This window comes from Ursus maritimus, unplaced genomic scaffold (assembly GCF_017311325.1).
Source record: "Ursus maritimus isolate PB19 unplaced genomic scaffold, ASM1731132v1 scaffold_16, whole genome shotgun sequence".
Classification (NCBI taxonomy): Eukaryota; Metazoa; Chordata; class Mammalia; order Carnivora; family Ursidae; genus Ursus; species Ursus maritimus.
This window is the reverse complement of record NW_024424008.1, coordinates 8,337,740-8,358,503: the sequence shown is the minus strand read 5'-3', so window position 1 is coordinate 8,358,503 and position 20,764 is coordinate 8,337,740. Positions and strand designations below refer to the sequence as shown.

General features: G+C 58.0%; 1 protein-coding gene across 1 annotated transcript in view; it reads right to left on the bottom strand.

Moving 5' to 3' along the window:
- Positions 1-20,364, bottom strand: part of ARHGEF17 (Rho guanine nucleotide exchange factor 17) — a 57,279-nt gene extending 36,915 nt beyond the window's left edge. Inside the window, exon 1 of the mRNA XM_040630821.1 lies at positions 16,721-20,364. Coding sequence (XP_040486755.1) covers positions 16,721-19,924 — 3,204 coding nt within the window. The 5' untranslated portion in view covers positions 19,925-20,364. The remainder of the gene's footprint in view (positions 1-16,720) is intronic.
- Positions 20,365-20,764: the final 400 nt, after the last annotated feature.

Below are 20,764 nucleotides of genomic sequence, written 5' to 3'. Positions count from 1 at the left end.
TCTTCTTTTCCTTTTTTTTTTTTTAAAGATCGTATCCATTTGTTTTAGAGAGAATGTGAACATGAGAGCACGGGGAGAGGTAGAGGGACAGAGAGAGAGCATCTCGAGCAGACTCCCCGCTGAGTGTGAAGCCTGATGCAGGGGTCGATCCAGGACCCTGAGATCATGACCTGAGCTGAAATCAAGAGTCAGACGCTCAAACAACTGAGTCGCCCAGTCGCCCCCCGCCCCTTTTGGATTTTTCTTAACCACATGAGTATATTACCTATTCAAAATATTAACTATATACATTGAATTTTTAAACCCTTCACCTCACCACCTGGCATCCACTGGCTGCTTCAGGCTCCCGTCTCGGCCTTTGCAACCCTCTTCATCTTCCTTCTTACCCATCAAAGGCTTCGCTTCAGTCTCCTCCTCAGGAACTGTCCCTTCTGTACACTGACGTTCTGGGCTCCCCCAGTCTCCGGGCCTTTCCACAGCAGCCCCCGATCGCCCCTGGGCACTGCCCTGTGTTCCCAGCCTACACACAGGACCAAGTCCCAAGGGGGCTCCTGGTGGGTGAAAACCAGATAAAAGAAGGAGGGGGTTGCTCTGGGACCTTGAGTTTGGAGGCTTTGTCTTTGCTTTCCCCCTTCGGTTTCCCACTCAGTCTTCTCTAGTACAATTCCAGTGTCATCTGTCCTCTCCTCCAGACACTTTCCCTGCCCCCTGCCAGAGAGGAAGCTCCTCGCCCTTTCTGCAGAGAGCCGTCAAATTCCTCCCTTATAGGCCCCACGCCCCCTCAAGTCAGGCAACCTCAGGGCTAGGCGTTGAGCCAGCCAAAGCTTGGAGATGAGTCCCCAATCTAGATGAAGGACCTGGGGCTGGAACTTGCTGGGCAACCCTAGCAATCCTGCCTCTCTCTGGGCCACAGATACCGACTGTAAAGGGAGGTCAGCCGCAGGCAACGTCATAGCAGGGTGGGAATTTCTGCCACTGAGAATCCAGTAGATCCCCAAGCCCACAGAACCCCACCCCACCTCAGCGAAGCCCCTTAGCTGTTTTCCTGTGGCAGCTGCCTGGGGGGTATTTTGAGCCTCCCTCTGGGAACTCAGCATATCCCTCTCCCTCAAAGATGACTCTAAGCTATTCTTGGTGACCCCATCCACTTTTCCCCATCCCTGGGACCCCTCCTCAGCCATCACCACCCCCATTTTACAGGTGCATAAACAGAGCCACAGAGGGATTAAGTACTTGCTCCTGGTCATACAGCTAAGAGGAAGAGCAGGATTCGAACCTAAGCCACCCGGCTCCAATCTATTCTAACCATGACACCAACACAGCTGGATGTAGGATCAAACGTGAGCAGTCAGGCTGCCCCCAACACTCTGGGTGACCCAGCTCTTGCGGACACGCCAGCATCAGGTGAAACTTCGCCAGCTCCCCACCTGTGTCACACTCTGGCTGTGTCATGCTCTGGCCACAGTGATTCCTCCAGTCCATCATCACACTCTTACACACCAGGCCTCAGCATATGCTGGTCTCTGCAAGGTGCATTATCCCGTCTTTACGCTTGACAATTTCGGACTCCGTCAGTGTTTTTGATGGCCAAAGAAGTGGGAGTCTCAGCTCTGTGGCAGGCCAGGTAGGCTGGTGTCCAAGGTGGGCAAAGCCTGGGTCATGAAGGGCCTCGGACTGGCCAGGCTCAGAGCTCAGGCTCTCTCCAGCCAATATCTGTTCATACTTCCTTTTACTCTGAGCTCTGGGGGAGTCCTCCAATTCTAACCTAAATTACCTCATCTTCGAGGAGCCAGCTGCCTCCCTCTGTCCTCAGTCAGTGATGGAGCTGGGCCAGACAGCATGCCCATGCTGGGGGCACCGCTAGCAGCTAGCTTCCACCTCCCTTGAAGGGCCTGGACCTTCCCGGAAAGCAGCAGTCAGCAATCAGGGTCTTCTCACCACTCTGAAAGGGCGTCTTTCTAACCAAGTAGGGCCCAGCCCAGCTCTACAGGCCCCTGGTAGGGGACCTCGCCTGCTCATTGGAGCCCCAAGGTGGGGTGCTCCATCATCCTGGCTCCTTTTGGAGACATGGCCCCACCAGGGTTTGTCCCTGCCCAGGAAGCCTGGCTGGACTGAACTGAGCCTGAGGAGAAGCTGAAGGGACAGGCTTATCCTGCTCTCAACCCCTCCACTGGGGCCCTTCTGCCCCAAACAGGGGTCTCTGCCGGAGTCCTAGGGGGCTCCACGGAAGTACATGGGGGGAGACGTGATTCAAGAGGGCAGATACGCCCCCGCCTTCACTTTTACCAACAAGGTTCCAAGCTGACCTGTTTTATAGTGTAGAGTCAAGATTCCTCTAGAAGAAAGGGTTCCACTATATATTTTTTAAGATTTTATTTATTTGTCAGAAAGAGAGAGAGCGTGAGCAGGGGAGGGGCAGAGGGAGAAGCAGGCTCCCCCTTGGAGCAGGGAGCCCAATGAGGGGCTCAATCCCAGGACGCTGGGATCATGACCTGAGCTGAAGGCAGACGCTTAACCTACTGAGCCACTCAGGTGCCACCCCACTATTTTTAAGAGTTTGGAAATTACTGCCCTGGGGTGAACTCCAGACTTTCAGGGCTGGCCTTCCAGACTCCCCAGGACCCCCCTGACTTCTCCAGAACCAGGGAGCTTTCATGGCACCCCAGACACACCAGGGCTTATGCCATCACAGGCCTCTACCTTCCTGGTTCTCTCCTACTGAAAGGCCTGGCCCCATTTCTGCCAGTCAGTCCTGCTGTTCTTTAAGGCTCCAGCCACATTAGCCTCCCTTGCCCTCCCTCACTTTGGCCTCCTTCTGGTCCTCAGTTCTCAGATGGGGCTCCCACCTCTTCTTGGGGCAGGAACCTCTGTCTGTTTGTCCTATAGCCCACATGCTAACCCTGCACATATAGGTACCAGTGGGTGACGATGGAACTGAATTTTAAAGGCTACCCTGGGCTTTCCAAACCCATCACCCAGGCCGATTCCAGAGTTAATTACCCAGGGCTAATTAGAAAAGCTAGGAGCAGCTGTGTGGTCAGCTCAGCTACCCCACCAGTGACAGCAAGCATCTGGGTCCTCCGCCTGGGAGTGAGGTCCTGCTCCAGGCAGAAAGTGGGCTGAGACCCTCTCCCCGTTCACCTGGTTCTGGCATCCACTGCACAGCCCAGCCCCACACGGGGGGCACGTGGGGTTTCAGCGCAGGGACGGAGGGCTCTATCTGCATTTCCCCAGATGGATAATGCCTCTTTACATTACTTGTTAAGTTGACATCTGGCTGTCCCTATCTACTCCAACTTTGCTGTCTTCAAAGCTTGCTCCAGGGAAGGTGTGAGAGGTTCTCAGGCTGGGTCCTCATTTCTGATATCTGCACAGATGTCTTAGTGAATACAGAAGTCTGCTGGGGATTGAAAAGAAATGAATGTATGAGTGTGTGTGTGTGTGTGTGTGTGTGTGTGTGTGTGTGTGCCTACATGTGGTGGTCCTCAGGCTTTGCCATGCTGGGTTTATACCACAGTCAACTTATCCCCCCGCATGTGAATTGTCCGTATAAGTGTGTAACCCCCTTCCAACCTGCAAGCTCTGCCAGGACTCCTCCCTGCATTTCCACCCCAAGCTCAGGGCCCAACACTTGGTGTTTCTTCTCCAGCACCCATGGCCCAGGCTTGGCTACATGGAAGGTGGCCTGATAACTGAGGAGGAGGCCACAGTGTTGCCTGAGGCCCAAGAGTTAAACTCGTGGGACAGGGCTCAGGGCTAGGGGCCCAGAGGGAGACCGGGGGTGGGGGGAGGCGGCCTGGGCTGGCTGCGGGTCCGGGCCTCTCTGGGCTCTTTGTCCAAATATGGAAGGTTTTTTTGTCTCCATTTGAGTCACGCCGGCCATGGCCCAAGAGATCTGCTTTCCAGATACTGCAGGCAGGACGCGCCAGCACTGCCTGGCCTGCCCCTACCCACCCCTCCTTCCCCCGCCTGTGGTTCATCTCAGCACCCTTCCAACCCAGAGCTTTCTCCACAAGCAAGGAGCCCAGCACCCACCTCAGCTGCACTCCAGCACCTAGAGAAAGGTCCCTGGGCCAACAGTAGGGGGAAATACTCATTCCCTCTGCCTTGCCCATCACCTTCTCTTGCACCCCAGGGGCCCCTCATAGGGAGCCAACCACTATGGGCTGGGACTGTGGACTGCAAATGCAGTGGGTTTCCTAAGTCCAAAGCGGAATGCAGTCTCTCCTCCCTCATACCCACCTCAGTGATGGCACGCCGTCCACACAGGCTGTCCTGAAAGCCAGGAGCCTGAGTGACGTTCATAGATCCTGGAACCAGACTGTCTGGGTTTCAACTCAATCCCCCACTTAGCTAGCTTCCCTAACCCAGGCCAACTACTTGATCACGCTTTGCCCCGGGCTCCTCATCTAGAAACAGGGATGACCGTACCTGCCCTCAGGTGGTTGTGAGATTAAACGAGTGGGTGCCTGGAAAGTACTCAGATCAGTGCCGGGCACACAGGGAGAGCCTGACAAGCTTTGCTGCCACTACTTGTGACCCCCACCCCTGAGCCGCAAGTACTAAGGGTAGTCTCCTAAGACTTTCCACCCACTTCCTTCTTGATCTCTCTGCTACATTAGACCAAATTCACTCCTGCAGCCGTGGAGTGAGGCCAGCCTCAGTTCTAACACCACCTCTGTCCTTCTGCGCTCCGTGATCTGAGCTAGGACCGTCACCTTCCCTGAGCCTCAGTGTCTAGCTCCCACCCCACCCCCAGCTGGTACTGGCTCAGGACAGGCCCCTTCGCCCACCTGCCAGCTCTCACCTGCCGGGGTGCTCGGGCCTGCCATCCCCAGGGCAGAGCCCAAACAGGGCTGGACATGGGTGGTGGGAAGAGCTTAGAGCAGCTTGGGAACTCCCCAAGGGCCGGGCCTAGCTCTCTTCCTCTTGCCTTCCCCACCCCCTCCACATTATTTATTTAATAAATGTGTTTTGATGCCCCGTGTGCCAGGAACAGGAGGGCTTGGCAAGGGTGGAGCCACTTGACCAGAACCATGTACCAGGTCACGGGGTGAACCAGGGGCCCCACCCACATCTCCATACCTTGGAAACTTTGAGGTCTGTCATCCCCCACACTCCCATCCCAGAAGAGAGGGGTTGCAATCAGCTGCCAGTGGAGGAGGGGGGTGGTTCCTGGCACTCAGGAACCAAATGCCAAGGGGACACCTCCCTATGCAAGGCCCTCTGCTGGTCCTGGCCACAGGCCTCTGTCTGGCTCTGTCAGAGGCAGGGAGATACAGGGAAAAGAGACAGCCAGAAGGGGCGAGGCTGGGGGAGGAGGGCAGGGAGAAGGACAGAGGAGGGAGGAGAGAAGAAAGCAAAGAGCCCCATAAGGGAAAGGGCTGGTGTGAGTGAGGAGGGAGGAGGCCATCTGCAGCCCAGGCCCTGGGTCCAGGTGAAGAGGTGGGGCAGGGAAGATAAGGGCTTGCCCTGCCCTCCTCCTCCTCCTCTTCTTCCCCCTCTAGCCTTGGGGCCAGGCCCAGGACTATTTTTAGCTGGGGCTGAATTTAGCTGTTCCCTCGGAAATTCCTCACCCGCCCCAGGCAACGCCCCCGCTGGCCTTGGGGAGAAGCCTGAAAGCTCTGGTCCAGGAGGGGGGGAGAAGAGGATGGGGTGCAGCAAGGAGCTCGAAGGCTACTTAGGCATCTGATGAGGAAACGGGCTCAGATCAGGCCCCAAATCTAAGTTGCTCCTCTCCCTACAGCCTGTCCTTCTCTCCTCCAGAAAGACCTCCAGGACTGCAGGGCACAGAACAGCATTTGTCTTGGGGTCTGCGGTACAAATATCACAAGGATTCTTAGTCTCTGACTACAGGACCCACTGCGAGCCCTGCTAGCAAGACGGCCTGCCTGTCCACCTACCGGTCCCTCTGCCCCCAGCTCCTGAGAGCCAGCACAGTCCAGAGCTTTCCTGGACTCTGACACATCTGGGATTCCCACTTCACAGAGGGGAAGACTGAGACTGAGTTACTGGTCTTGGGTCATAGCTAGCAAGGCAGCACAGGCCTGCTCCTTCTTCCCCCCCTATGCTCCCCTACCCAGGCCAATCCCAGAAGGAGTGGGATTGGGGTGTAGCCTGGAGCTCTGCTCTTCTCTGGTGACCCCACTGAGAAGCAGGCACTTCTGCTGGAGCAGAAGGGACTGAAGTCAGACAAGAAGCACCTGAGCCTGCTCAGAGCCCCCTTCTCCTTCTAGAAATGCAGAGGCACATTCTGCCCTGAGGCAGGGGGATGTCTCAGATGGCCCTGCCTTCTGTCCCATTGCCATATTCTCTAACTGAAATAAGGGAGGTGGGCCCCACTCCCCTCATCCCAGTCTCTGATGATGCCCCTGAGCTAAATTTAAATTGTCGGGTTTCACCTCTAAATGATCTCCCTAGTAAGTCCTTTTTTTCTCCATCCCTGCAACACCTGTACCCCTTATTTTGGGTTCTCATCTCTTGCTTTCTCCAGTCCACAGCCAGAGGGTGTTTTTTAATGTGTCCATCTGGCAATGCTCCTCCTTAGCTCCTAACCTTCCATGGCTCCCCACTGCCCACAGGACAGAGCCCTGGCCATTTAACTTGGCACTTGAGGCCTTCGACCTGGCTCCTGCACACACGGCCTCTCCCTGTGTGCTCTGGTCAAACGGAGACCTCTCTGAAGACATACATCGAGGCTTCTTGTTCCTGCCTGCTTTAGTCCAACTCGCTAAAATGCCAAGTGACCCAGGCCATCCCCCCTCTCAAGTATCCCCAGTGGCCCCTTACATGCAGCAGTCCAAGGGTGGGGCTGGAACAGCAGTGAGGTGCACAGGGCAGATTGCTGGGCCTGGTCCACTATGTCTCGGCTTTGGGGAAGAGCCCTCCCCTTGCTGGCCCTCAGTTTACCCTCTGAATAATGCTGGGATAAGGGATGGATAGAAGACACAGCTGGTTTCTTTCTTTCTTTCCTTTTTTTTTTTTTTTTTAAAGATTTTATTTATTTATTTGTCAGAGAGAGAGAGAGAGCACAAGCAGGGGGAGTGGCGGGCAGAGGGAGAGGCAGGCGGAGGGAGAAGCAGGCTCCCCGCTGAGCAAGGAGCCCACTGCAACTGTCATCCCAGGTCCCTGGGATCATGACCTGGGTCGAGGGCAGACACTTAACTGACTGAGCCACCCAGGCGCCCTGACACAGCTGGTTTCTAAAGATCTTTCCAGGTGGACCTCTTGGGATCGAGGGCCCTATCCCTTTTCTTCCTCCTCCTGCCTCCTGGCCTGCCAAGAAGTTGGACATCACACCACCACACCACTCCAACCACCCCCCCCCCCCGGGAGACAGGGAGAGACAGAGGGGGACAGTGAGGAACCCAGAATGCAACTTCAGTGACACAGGCAGCCAAGAAAGATGGAGTCAGTAGGATTTTTGGGGGGAAGGGTCCCTTCCTGTCCTCCCATCCCTTTCCTTCCACATCTGCTCCTTGACCTCCAGTGCCCTGTCCTGGGAAAGGACTGGATGTTTGTCTAAGGGGGCTCAGGGGGAGGGGTCTCAGCCGTCCCAGGAGGCTGGGCTGTGGGGCTGGCTGGCAGCCAGGACACCCCGCCTCCCTCCCTCCTGCTCCTTGCTGCTCTGGGGCAGGGCCTGCTCACCCCCTGGGAACCAATAAACAGGAAACAGACACCAACCTGGCGCTAGCTCACTCAGCCTGGCCCCCTCCAACACAGTCCCCCGCACTGGCCCAGGACCGCCCCGCCTCTCCTTGGCCCCAGAGTCTCAGAACCAAGAAGTAACCATCTCAAATGCACGAACAAAATCAAGCTAAGAGGTATGGACTCCTGGAAAAGAACAGAATCCTTCATCCTGAAACCACAAGATTCTACACTCTGAACTAGCAATCTCAAAAGTACATGCCCTTAAAGTGGCCACCGTTCTGAGAGCTTCCGAGAGTGGGGTCCTGGGCTGACACAGCAGGACACTGAGGCTCCAAGCGGAGATGAAATGACTTGTTAGTCTTCACTCAGTGAGTGAGTCAGAGTCTGCTCTGAGATGTTAACCCTTATTGGTCCGACCCCAAAGCCCACCAGGCACACAGACCCTCAGACTCTCTGGCTTGGAGGGGCTGTTGGGCCCTGCTTCACAGGCCGGTTCCCATGGGCCTGGGGCTTTGACCAGAGAGGGTTCTGGCTCTGCTCAGCCTCCAGGTTGGGGCTGGTGGTAACAAAGCGAGAGGGGGAGCTGGAGAGGAGAGCAAGGACAGTGGGTACTGGACTCTACACAAATGCCCAGCCCTCTCCTTTGCCCACTTCCCATCTCCAAAGGCCCAGGCTACTGGGCCACCGGCCCTCCCCAGTCAGTACCCCACCTGCCCTCCGGTCTAGAGCTTTGTCCTTTGCTTTAAGCTGGAAAGAGATGCTGGGAACACCCTGGAGTCAACATCTATGAGAATCTCAGAATCCTAGCTTCCTGCCTCTCAGTCATGAAAGAAGGAACTAACACTTCCTGGGCACTTTCTATGTGCCAAGACCTCTTAGCATGATTTCATTTAATCTTAACAATCATCGTTGGTGGAGGGCGCCTGGGTGGCTTAGTCGTTAAGCGTCTGCCTTTGGCCCAGGGCGGGATCCCAGGGTGCTGGGATCGAGCCCTGCATCGGACTCCCTGCTCTGCTGGGAGCCTGCTTCTTCCTCTCCCACTCCCCCTGGTTGTGTGCCCTCTCTCGCTGGCTGTCTCTCTCTGTCAAATAAATTAATAAAATCTTTAAAAAACACACACACACAGAAAACAGCACAATAATCCTTGGTGGCGTGAGGGGGCAATGCAGAGGAGGCTGTAAATGCTTGCCCTGGGTCCCAAAGCCAGCCTGGGGGAAGAAAGGATCTGGGTCGAGCTCCTTCCCTCCACATGCCACCTCCTGGGAAGTGCCTCAGCCTCTCAGGGCATGAAGGGACCAGACAGGTCTTCTGGTCCAACAGCACCAGGGTCACCAATCCCCAACATGAAGCTCCCGGCACACGGGGATAGGGAGCTCCTCCCCTTCTGCCCCTGAGCTCCACCTACAGCAGCCCCACAGAGATGTGACTCCCACTCCCTCCCTAGACCCTCACCTTCCCTCTTTGCCTGGGGCTCCGGACTCCCCACCAACAGCCCTTCTTGGAAGCTGCTTCATCCCAAATTTTAGTCAGCAAGCTCAGGACCAGCCACCCCTAAAAGCCAAGCCCATCCGTAAGTGACCCATTGGCACTTTTGTCCCCCTCTCCCACCAGGCCAGTGCTCAGCCATGGTCTGGACCCCACCCACCTCAGGGGACTAGGACCCTTGCTGAAAAGCACTGGCAGGCAGGGAGGATGTCCAAGCTTTCCCTGTGCGTCCCCACTGCCCATTAAGGGGCTCAAGAGCTGACTGCAGAATGAAGGAATGACAAATGACCACAGGAAGACACAAATGCAGGATAAATATAGCAGGCCTGTGTTCCCAGGCTCCGCTTCGTGCCCAGCACCTCCTGGAAACTCTGGATCTCAGGAGTTGACAGCCCGGCCCCTCTGCCCACCTGTGGTAGGCAGAATCATGGCTGCCAAAGATGTTCTCGTCCTAATCGCTGGAATCCGTGAATATGTTACCTTACATGGCAAAAGCGACTTTGCAGAGTACGGATTCTGAGAGGAGGAAATTATCCTGGATGATCTGCGTGGGCACAAAGGAATCACCAGGGTCCTTACAAGAAGGAGGCAGGAGGTACAGGGTGGGAAAACGATTTGGAGGTGCGAAGCTGCTGGCTTTGAAGATGGAGGAAGGGGTCACAAGCAAGAAGTGTCAGCAGACACCATAAGCTGCAAAAGGCAAGGAAACAGGTTTTCCCCTAAAGCTTCCAGAAGAAACAGAGCCCTATTAACACCTTAATTTTTAGCCCAGTGAAACCCTTTTCTTCTGACCTCCAGAACTGTAAGATAATATTTGTACTGTTTTAGGTCCTAAACGTGTGGTAATTTCAATAGGAAACGAATATACCACCCATCTGCCAGCCTAGACTGGAATCAACTCATGTCCCTCTGACCTCAGGGGCCTATGCAGACGCCCCCTCAGTCTCTCTCTGCCTGGGGAGAGTCTCAGAGCCACGTGAGGGCCCCATGCCCTGGACAAAGTTTAAAAATCCTGGCGGCAGCAGCATCACCACTTCTGGGGCGAGGCCCCGGACTGAGCGTCCCAGCCCACCACCCCTGTGGGGAGAGGCCTCATCTGTGCGTGTGGAGGAGCCCAGAACAGCTGCCAGTGGCAAGGGCAAGGCGTCGGGGGCCAGACCTGGGGAGGCCCAGCCCCACTCAGCCTCTGTCTCCTCAGCTGCCTAATGGGGCTGTGAGCCCCCACCTGCCAGCTCTTCAGTCTACAAAATAGGACCTGCTCAGGAAAGCTATTGCCTCTCCCACCAGCCCTGGGCAGGGGGTAGTTTTTATCCTGGTGCCCACAGCATGGAGGAATCTGTGGCTCTGAGGGGAAGGGACTCGCTTAAGAAGGCCACACAGCAGTAAACTGGAGAGGCTAAGGCTGGACCCCATCCCCTGACCCCTAGTGCAGACCGCCATGTGCTACACCAAGTCATCCCTGGTGATCCTGGCTACTGGAGGGGGTGGTCGCGGACAGCCCTCTGGGAGCTCAGATACCCTGGCTGGGGCCTCAGGCCCCTGCATGTCATCGGCTGGGGCTCAGTCACTGCCCAGGGCCTGGCAGCCTGGCAGCTTTCCTCTGGCTTGGTCCACCGCTGGAATGCCCCAGAGGCCTGGGGTGGAAGTGGGAGGAGAGGATCAACTCCCAAGGTGGGGGCATTGGCTCCAATAGGCTCCTGCTTCCCAGGGGACCCAGAGCCCCTGTTTTAGGACCTGTCAGCAAGGCGCCAGGCTGCCTGGGCACATTTCCCAATAAGTACGCCAGGGCTTCAAGCCTTTCTGGGAAACACGGGTTCCCCCTTCCCCCACCCTACCATCACCATTCCAGCCAACTCTGCTCAGGGGGGAACTCTGTGGGGCCGATGTATGGCCTGGGTGTCAGGACACCTGGGGCCAAATCCCATACTTGAGCCACAGGGCATTAGGCAAACCTCTGTCTACGCTGGACCTGCTTCTTCATCCATATATTGCGACCATGGCAATGCCCACCTGGCTAGAGGACCAAATGGGAGGGACAGAGTTACCTTAGAGAGGCGTGAGCTCCCTGTCCCAGGAGCTATGCAAGCTGGAGCAGATGGGTGTCATGGCGGCTGCAGAGGAGACACCGATGGGACATGGCACTGTCGCTATCCTCACGAGGGCCCTGTGGTGGTTCCACTCTCCTACTCTCTGAGCCCAGCCAGTGTGGGTCTGCAGGGGGCGGTCAGTGCAGCCTATAGCCCCAGGACACCCTGGGGGCTTTATCAACTTCCCCCTCCTCACCCTAACCAACCCCTCACACGCTGCTCAGCTATGAGAGCCCCAGTAGCTCCGTGGTCACCTTGAATGCTGGGGTCCGGGCCCTCACGAAACCCTCTGGGCTGCAGCAGAAACCCACTACTCCACCACCTCGGTCCCAGGCTAAGCCACCATCAGCTCCTTACCCAGATTATTCCAGTGGCCTCCTTAGTGGCCTCCCTGCTTCCACCATGGGCCCTTGCAAACTACCCTGACAGAGCAGTCAGCGCAGACCAATGAACGCCTAAGTCAGATCAGGCCACTGCACTACTCAGAACCTTCCAAAAGTGCCCACCCCACCTCACTTCAAGTAGATGCTATTGGCCTATGAGACCTACCTCCACCCGCCCTTACCTGTCTGACCTCATTCCTACTTTGCTCCATCCGCACAATCCTCCGCATAATTTCTCCAACACACTTCTACCTCAGGGCTTTTGCACATGCTGTTCTTCTCTGCCCAGAATGTTCCTTCCCCGAGATGGCTACCTGGCTTGCTCTCTCACTTCCTCTAGGCCTCTGCTCAGATCTCACTTCCTGATAAAGGCTTTCCCAGACCTCTTGATCTAAGATAGTACTCCCTCCCTGTCAGTCTCTACTCCCTTAACCTGCTTTCTTTTGCTCCCTAGGCCCTACCTCTCCCTGACACATAATGTATCCATTTATACACAGGTCTCCTCACTAGTCTGGAAGCTCCACGAGGCCAGGCCTTTGTTTTGTTTCTTACTGTATCCCCAGGACCTGGCAGGGTGCGTCTAGGAGCTCAGTTAAGTATTTGTTAAATGGATGAATGCATTGTTCTGTCAAGGGTCACCCACGTCTCTGATGGAAACTCCTACCACACACAACCTGCCATGTCTTTCCTCCTTCCTAGCCTTTGCTCATGTTGTGCCCTCCCTCTCTTCTCTGGCTATACAAACTCTCCCAGTTTTCAAGGCCAGGCTCCAGGCATAGCCTCCTCCAAGAAGTCTCCCCTGCCAACCCTCAGGCCAATTCCTCAACCTCCTACAGTCCCTTCGGTCTGCTTCTAGATTCTGAACTCTCTGAGAGTCTGGTCCCCCAGACCTGGGGGTGCCTCCATCTGCTGCAGGGCAGCACGTGTAGCCTGAGATCACAGATGGGGGAAGGAAGCAAGAGGGGCAAGTCCCTACACTGGCAGGGTGCTGGGGACAGGACTAGCAGCAGCCCAGAGCATCCCCAAACCAGCTGGTCCCAGAAATGTGGGGTTGAAAAATGTCAGACTCAACTCTGGTCCATCCCCCAACTTTTCCAAGTTTTGGGGGGGGGAACACCCATTCCTGGACTGTACTCCCTCCAATAGTCCGGGGCCCTTAGGAAGGAGTAGGGGGGAAGGGAATAAACAGAATAAAGGGACAGCCCTCTGCCTGTCCTCCCCATCCCACCCTCCTACTGGGTGACGAGACATTTAATTATAGATATTTGGTACCGCTCAGAACTCCAAATGTCCTGATTGCCTCCCCTCCCAAAACCAGTTTCCATGGAAAAATCATAGCAAAGAGCCAAGGAGGGAAAGGAGAGAACCCCCGCCCCCATGGGTTCCCCGCCAAGGGGACACAGAGAGAAGAAAGGTGATGGAGAGCTGCAACCCAGGCCTTCCTCAGCAAGGCAAGAGCTGGCTGGGCAAGCTGGGGGTGGGGGTGGGGGATGTCAGCTGGGGCAGGAGGTTGGTGCTTGGGCCTGGCTGTGCCTTGCCTTGCTGCGGGAGCTTAGACCCAGCATTCTCCTTTCTGAGTCTCAAAGTTCTTTCCACCCCACCCCCAGGTCCCAGTGACTTAAATAACCACCAGGAAAGTGCTCAGGCTGTTAGGGGTATGCAGGTGACACCCCCCCCAACACCCCCGACCCTGTCCCCCTTACTTAGATGGCAGGGCAATTCCACCAAGAAACAGGGATCGCTTGGGCTTCTTCACCTCTAAGACACGGACACTCTAGGACTCATTGGGAAGCTACAGCCTGCAATTCTAAGAATCCAGCAGTGGAAATTTTTCACAGGGTTTACATTTGAAGAATGAAACATTCAGAGTATCTGGGATACAGTAAGTACTTAGTAAATGTTAGCCACTGTTACTGCTATTTCAGTATGCTAAAATTCTGTGAGTCAATCTGTCTACGATTCTGAGACACAATCACTTCCTGTTTCTGGGCTAGAGTTGTCACATCTGTCAAATGGGTATCAGTACCTGAGAGCAGAAGGTTGGGCTCTAAGACCCCGTACTTTAAGGCCAGGGTAGGGGAGCCCTGGAAAGAAGAGTCTATCATCCGGGCTATTGTGGTTCTAAGTGGAAATGACAAGGGGTGTGGAAGGGGCAGGGCACGGAGGCTCCAAGGGCTCTGCCACCTCCCAGCAGAAACGCAAGCAGATGTTCAGAGATTAAATGACCACGAGTTATTCCTCATTCCCTGGGCTCCTAGGTTCTCACAGCTGTTGCACAGAGCTGCCTTTCTCTTCCAGCAACACTCCAATGCTTCCTGTTTTCCTTGACCACTCTGCAGGCTGTCCTCCCTCAGAGCTTCAAAGATCAGGTTGTCTAACATCCCACTGTACAGATGGGAAAGTCGAGGCCCAAGATGACTCTGTCCAGGTCTCAGAGCGAGTCAGAGGCTGAGCTGGGCCTGCTATCCAGGCCACCTGCTCACAAGGGGATAATACGCCATGCAGAGGGCAGATACAGACTCTGGGCTGGGAGAGACCTGAGTTTGAGGGACTCCCCAAAGCCTGGAGTTGGGTCAGGGGCCACGTCTGCCACCAAGGGCCTCTCTTGTTTGCCCCTGGCTGGGTTCAGCCTGGTTCCTGCTTCATCAGCAAAGTGTGAAAGCCTCTTCTCTTCCCTTCTTATTCTGGAGCTCACACCACACCATCTCCACCCACAGCCCATGCAGCGTGACTGGAGCCCCAGGCCCGAAACAAGGGAACATTGTCTCTTCCATGGAGGCCAAAAGGAGGGGGTAAACAGCTGCTCCCCATCTTCCTGGAGGCAGAAGGAAGGGGTAGCAGAAGGGATTTGGGCTAGCAGATGGGAGAACTTCCAAGCTTTATGAGGGGGTTGGGGAATTAGGGGATAGTGATTCTCTTTTGAGCCAATTCAAGTCTACCAGGTTATACTGAGGTTCAGAGCGTCCAGCCCTGTGCTTAGAAACCAGTAGGGGGCAGGGAGGAGGGACCACGGCTGGTCACTGAGAAGTAGCTGGGGCAGTGGAGCCTGTTTTTTCCCCCTCTCTCTTGCCCCCAGGGAGGGAGTGATCACACCACCCACTCACCCTACAAGAGCCTGCCAGCAGAAACCATTAACCCCATTTTACAGAAGGGGAAAGTGAGGTCTAGAGCAGGGATGTGAGTGATCCTAGGCCACACAGGGATTTGGAGCCTCGGCTCAAACCTTGCTCTTCCAAATACAGACTTACTAGTTCCTTCCTCTACGAGGCAAGAGGGAACATCAAGCTGGGCCTGGAAAGGTGGGAGGACTAGAATGGGCTAAGGTTTGGAGGCTGGAGAGAGGCTCTGTTGAGGACAGGGAGAAGCCTGTATTGTGGGCAGATATGCCCTACCTCATAGCCCTCTGGGGGTGGAGGGGGCTAAGCTTCTCCCCGAACTTGGTGGGACAGGGGGACAATATGAAGGCAGGCAGACCAAAAGCCAATCCTGCAAAAACTCCCACCTCCTCTCTGGGTCTCAATGCTTCTTCTTCTTAGGAGCGCGCCCCCGCCCCGGGTTTCCCTGAGTCCCTTGGTTCATTCCTGCCTTCTTCCCTAATTTAGCCTTCAAGGCTCCCTGAGGAGATAATTACATGGGAAAGACAGCTGGGGAAGGGGGCCCTGGCAAGAGCTGCCCTTGCTCTTGCCCTCCCCAACCCCTATGTTCCAAAGACAACTGGCACTGGAGTTAGGGGCACTGGAGCTGTCCTACCAGACTCTCGCAAGGTCCAAAATTTCCCCTCTCCCCACTCCCTGCCTGCTGGCTTTCTCTGTGGCCTCTGTGAGAGACACCAGAGCCAGGACAAGGGGGAAACAGAGACAAGGAAAGAGAAACAAAGAAAGAGTTCAGAGGGGCCGTGAGAGTGCTGAGAACTGGGAGTGACCAAATTAGTCCAGGCTTTAGGGTTTCCAGGCTCTTCACACAGGCAGGGAACACAGTGGCAGTGCAGTCCGAGCCATCCCCACACTAGGCCCAGAACCCAAAATCTAGTTTCCCGTCAGACGCTGGGGCACCACAGCACCCAGAACCTATCTGAACCTATGGCCAAAACTCCAGGGACATGTGAAGGCAGAAGTGGGGGCCTCGGAAAGATTGCGTCCCCAGGTCTTGGGGTCTGGCAGAGGAAGGGGGAAGCATTTCACAGTCACCAGGAAGGGGGTGGGGTGGGAGAGATGAAAGCTGGCAGGATGGGGGACCAGTGCCCTCCTCCCCCCCCCACCCCCCGCTCCCCAGAGGCAGCCCTGCCTGTGGGGGCTGGAGCCACTCCAAACTCTCTCCAGGCCCCTTCTGCTGAGCTTGGGCGGGCTCTTCTCTGGCCCTGCTCTCCCCGGCAAGCCCCCACTCTGATCACAAGAGGCGCTGTTAGACCTCAGGCACCAAGAGTGCTTCGACTCCAACCTGTGAACTGCCCCAAATCTGTGCAGCACCAGCTGGATGGAGACGTAGGTACCCTGTGTGCAACCCGCTGCTTTATAGATGGGGAGGCTGAGGCACAGAGAAAGGCCGGGGCCACCGAAGTACTTCATACAGTGTTTTCTGCTCCTCCGTAAAGTAATGCCTGTACCTCTCCAATTCTCCCGGGCTCAGGGACAAACCCACATTTTGATCTGCCACCGGAGAGCCACACGAGGAAGTACAAACCTCTGTCAACTGTGGACCCCAAGCCCCAACATCCTACAAGGGGTCTGACCGATAGGGTTGCAGGACTCAGGAAAGACCCTCACACCTCCTTGTGTATTTATAGAAAAGAACCAGCTAGGACTCTCTAAAACCAGTCCCTGAGAAACAGCTAGAGGACTAGATTAGAACCCTTTGTAATTATCACCCAGAATACCTCGAAGCAGGCAAGAACATTTGACATCAGCACCAGCAGAAGCCTTTGGGGCCTGAGTAGGCAGGAGCCCTGTGTCATTAACACTCTTAAAACTACCTGGGCGCTCCCAGGACCAGGGAAGCACCCTCAGACCTGGGCACCTTCCCAATGAGCACACTCCAAAGGCCCCTGTGGAAGTCAGCGCCCACGGCCCTTCTCTGCCCGACCCCCACCCCGCAAAAGCCCCTCAACAAAGGACTCACCACCTGTGGCTTGCTGCAGCACTTCCTGGCGGGGGCAGGCTCCTCTGGAGCCCGGGCTGCCTCAGGGGGCTTGGCCTCAGCAGAAGACGGTGCGACAGGAGTCAAGCAGGGCACATCCACTGGTACTGGCGCAGGGACCTCGCCAGAGTGGAGGGTCAGCATATACTGCTTCGTGACATCCTCAAGTGACGGTGCCTGCAGTGTGGAGTGGGCTCTGGCAGGGAAGCCCACGGGCTCTGGCACAGCCACAGGGGGTCCGACGGAAGCCGGTGGCTCAGGCACCACAATTGGTGTGAAGGTGGCGGGCACACTCGCGTGGCGAACGTGTTTGGAGGATGGGCGGGCCCGAGACAGGCTGCTAGTCTGGTCCTCACTGCCTTGCTCTCTCTGTAGTTCCTGATGACTGCTCCGGGCTGGGCGCTTCTTGGAACCCCGTCGGATGAGCCGTGGGGACAGAACATCAGCCAGCTTAGGGTCAAGGTGGAAGTCACGGTGTGGAGTGGAGGAGGCAGGTGGGGTCTTGGGTAGGGTTCTCTCAGACTGTGCCCGGCCCCTGGCAGGACTGGGCTCTTCTGGTTCTGCCCGCCGCTCTGCAAGAATGGGCTCACTGCTGGATGGAGGCAGCATGGGCTCGACTTCTCGGATGGGCTCCCCTCCAGGGCCCTCAAATCCAGGCCCAGCCAGCTCCCCACGGCGGCTGGGGTCACTCAGAGATTTCTTCTTGGGGGCTTTGCCAGAAACCCTGTCATCCACCACACGCCCCAAAGCACCGGGCCCCTGAACAATACTCTGAATAACCTCCTGGTAACCCTTGCTCTCTGCACTGCCCACAGACCAGTCACTGTGGCCACTGGTCAAGCCCTCGTCCACAGCTGGGGCCGCTGGAAGCCCTGTCTTGGGGCTCAGTGAGCCCAAAAGGTTGCTATCCACGGAGAACCCAGAGGGCTCCTCGGAGGTGGCAGGCCGGTGGCGCTGTGGAATTGGGTCACTCAGAGACCGGTAGGCCTCACCTGCCTCCCCATTGCTCAGTTCAGTCCCGCCAGGGCCTGAAGGAGGGACTTTGCGTCTCCGTCGGAGGGCACCTGGTGTGGGAGGGGTATCAGGGGACACCAGGGCCCACCCTCCCAGACTATCTTCAGCCCCAGGGCCATGGTGGTTGGTCTGGGCTGAGGATGAGGAAAGGGGTCGCCACACCCCTGTGGTACCCAGGCTGCAAAAGGCTGAAACAAGAGGTTCCGGGTCTGCCCCAATGCCCTCATCTGTCAGGTTAGACTCAGGGCCAGACAGCTCCTCCTGGGACCTCTGCCCTTGGGTCATGTCTCCTGTCCAGTCAGGGCTTCCAAGGGGGACATCACTTCCGTCATCCTGCTGGGCACCCATTCGCTGGATCTTCTCAAAAACCTGACGGGCCTCTTGTACATACTGATCCTGGACAACCAGGGGCAGTGGGTCCCCCTCGGCACTTGGGCCTGCCAGCAGGAGCTCAGAGGAGCTGGGCTTCAGGGCACTGGTGCAGGATAGGCGGCGGGCCACGGGCTTCTCAGAGCAGGTAAAAGACTTCGCCCTCCGCAGGGTGGCCGTCAAGTCTTTGAGTGTGGGGCGGGTGCCAGGTGACGCTGGGGCTGGGGCCGGCGTGGGTCCAAGTTGTGCCCCGGGGCCACCCGCTGATGGTGAGTCTCTGCCATCTAAGGGGCCACTCCCAAGGTCACTGGGGCGCCCACCGGGCTTTCGGACCCTCAGCTCTGAAAGGTCTGAGCGAAGGAAACTGAGGAGTGTCAGGGTCTCTGAGGCAATATCTGGATTTGACAGGGACTTCCGCTGCCGGCTCTTGTCCAGCTCCAGTCCTCCATCTCTCAATGCCCTGGTGGTGCCCACAAGTCCCTTGGTGCGGGTCCGAGGCTGGGGCCTTAGGAGGAGCCCTTCTCCAGCTCCAAAGCTAGGGGAGCGATACATGCCCCAGCCCCCAGAACCCCGACTAGCCCATGGGTCCTCATCCTTGAGGGTCTCTGTGCTGGAATAACGGCTGCTCCCACGGGAGCCTGCTGGGCTGGCTAGGTATGCAGGAAAGCTCACCTTGGCCACGCGGAAAGCTCCCCCCACAGGGTCAGACATGGGCCGGAGTCCCTCCTGAGGACCTGATCCACAGGGAGGCGAGCCACTACCCCACTCCCGGGGTCCTTCCTCACTAGAGGCTCTTGGAGATTTGGGGGGTTCGGGACTCCTGGCTTCCCCAGCTGAGTCCATGCTGCCCAGACTTAACCCATAACTGTCTGGCCTACAGTCCTTATCCAAGCCGGAGCTTCCAGGCCTGGGTCCCGGCCTCCCTCCCCAGCGGTGGCCGCCCTCACCGTCTTGGTCCTCGTCACTGCCCGAGGAGTGGCCTCCGTGGTAGGCCGGACTCTGCGCCCCAGGCGGCGGCGGCGGCGGGACCTCCTCTTCCTCCTCGCTGGAGCTGGCAGCCCGGCCGCGGCTGACAGGATAGGAGGAGGCGATGGAGGAGGAGCAGGAGGCCCGGGCCCCGGCCTGCGGTTGGGAGAAGCTATGCCAAGAATGTAAACCATCCGCCGGACGCTGCGCCCGCTCCTGTTGCTGCTGCTGCTGCTGCTGCCGCCGCCTCCTCCCCTCGGTCCCTGGGCCGGGCAGCGGCCGCGCGGAACGCAGGCCCGCCAGGGGGAAGCACGTCCGAGGAGGTGGCGTCGGTGGCTGCCGGGGTTCGCGGGCCGGCGGCTCCCACACGGCACCGTCGGGGCTGGGCGTCCCCGAGGCCTCAGAGTCGGCACTGGGCCGCCTGCAGCCAGGGCCACCGAAGAGCTTGCGCATCTCGGTGACGCTGGGCCAGGCCCCGCGCGCCGCGCCCTCCGCCGCTTCTTCCGCGGCCCCGGGGGAGACGCCCCCGTCTCGGGCCCCTGCGTGGTGGTCGTCCGGGCGCGGCGCGTCGAAGCGCCGGGAGAGCTGGCGCACCGACGGCGAGAGGCTGCGGAGCGGGCGCGGCTGCGCGGGGGCGGCCGGGGGCCCCGACGCCAGTTTGGACACGCGCCGGGAGGGCTGGCCCGGGACCGACGCGGCGGGCCGGCACGAGGCGCGGCGCCGCAACCCGGGGGTGTCGGTGGCCTCCTCCCTCGGCCCGGGCCCGCCGCTCCAGCGTTCCAGCAGCTTGAACGAGACGCTGCGATAGAGCGGGGACCGGGGCGCCCCGTCCGCCATGGTGGCAGCACTCAGTCTGGGGGGGCTGGCCTCGGGGAGCCGCGGCCAACCCCCCCCTGCGCCCTCGCCCCGAAGGAGCGCAGCAGCCGGGGTCCGAAGGCCTGGCTTCTGCAGCAGCAGTGTGAGGGGCTTTGCGGGGAGAGGGCGCAGAGACTCAAGCAGAGGTTTATCTTGCCGCGGCTCAAGTTTCTGAGGCCGCGGGCGGCATCGGCTCCATCCAGCGCGGTCCCTCCCGCCTCAGCGCCGACCCCCGGGACCGGCCCCCTCTTCGGCCGGTGCGATTCGGAGCATCGCGGCTCGGCCCGGTCCGGGCAGGATCCCAGTGCTCTGTTCCTCGGCTCCGTGCCCGCCAGCCGGCCTGCCTGCCTCCCCTCGCGCTCCCGCTCCGGCTCCCGCTCCGGCTCCCGCTCCCTCCCTCTTGGCTGCTTGCTCCGCGCTCCCTTTTGTTGCAAATAAACTTTGTGGCTGAGGAAAGGGGGCGGGAGGCGGGGCCTCGCGCCCAAAAGAGGGGGTGGGCTCCGGGCGCGCGCGAGGCTGGGAATCGGGATTGGGGGGGAGGGAATCTGGGAGGAGTCGAAGGAGAAACAAGAGTGCTTGAGCACATGCAGACCGAGGCGACCCTCCGGAGGACCCCTTCTGGAACCCATCGGCCAAGCTGCCCCCCCAGGACTCGCTCGGACGCACGAAGCCTCTGAGCGCGGTCAGCTCCGCCGACATACAGCCGGGGCTGCGCACCGACTGCGGTTCAGACGCTTTTGCGCGGTAACACCTTCTGCCCAAGGAACCTCAACATGGCAACCTTCGACCCGTAAACTGGTACACACCGACATTCAGGTACAC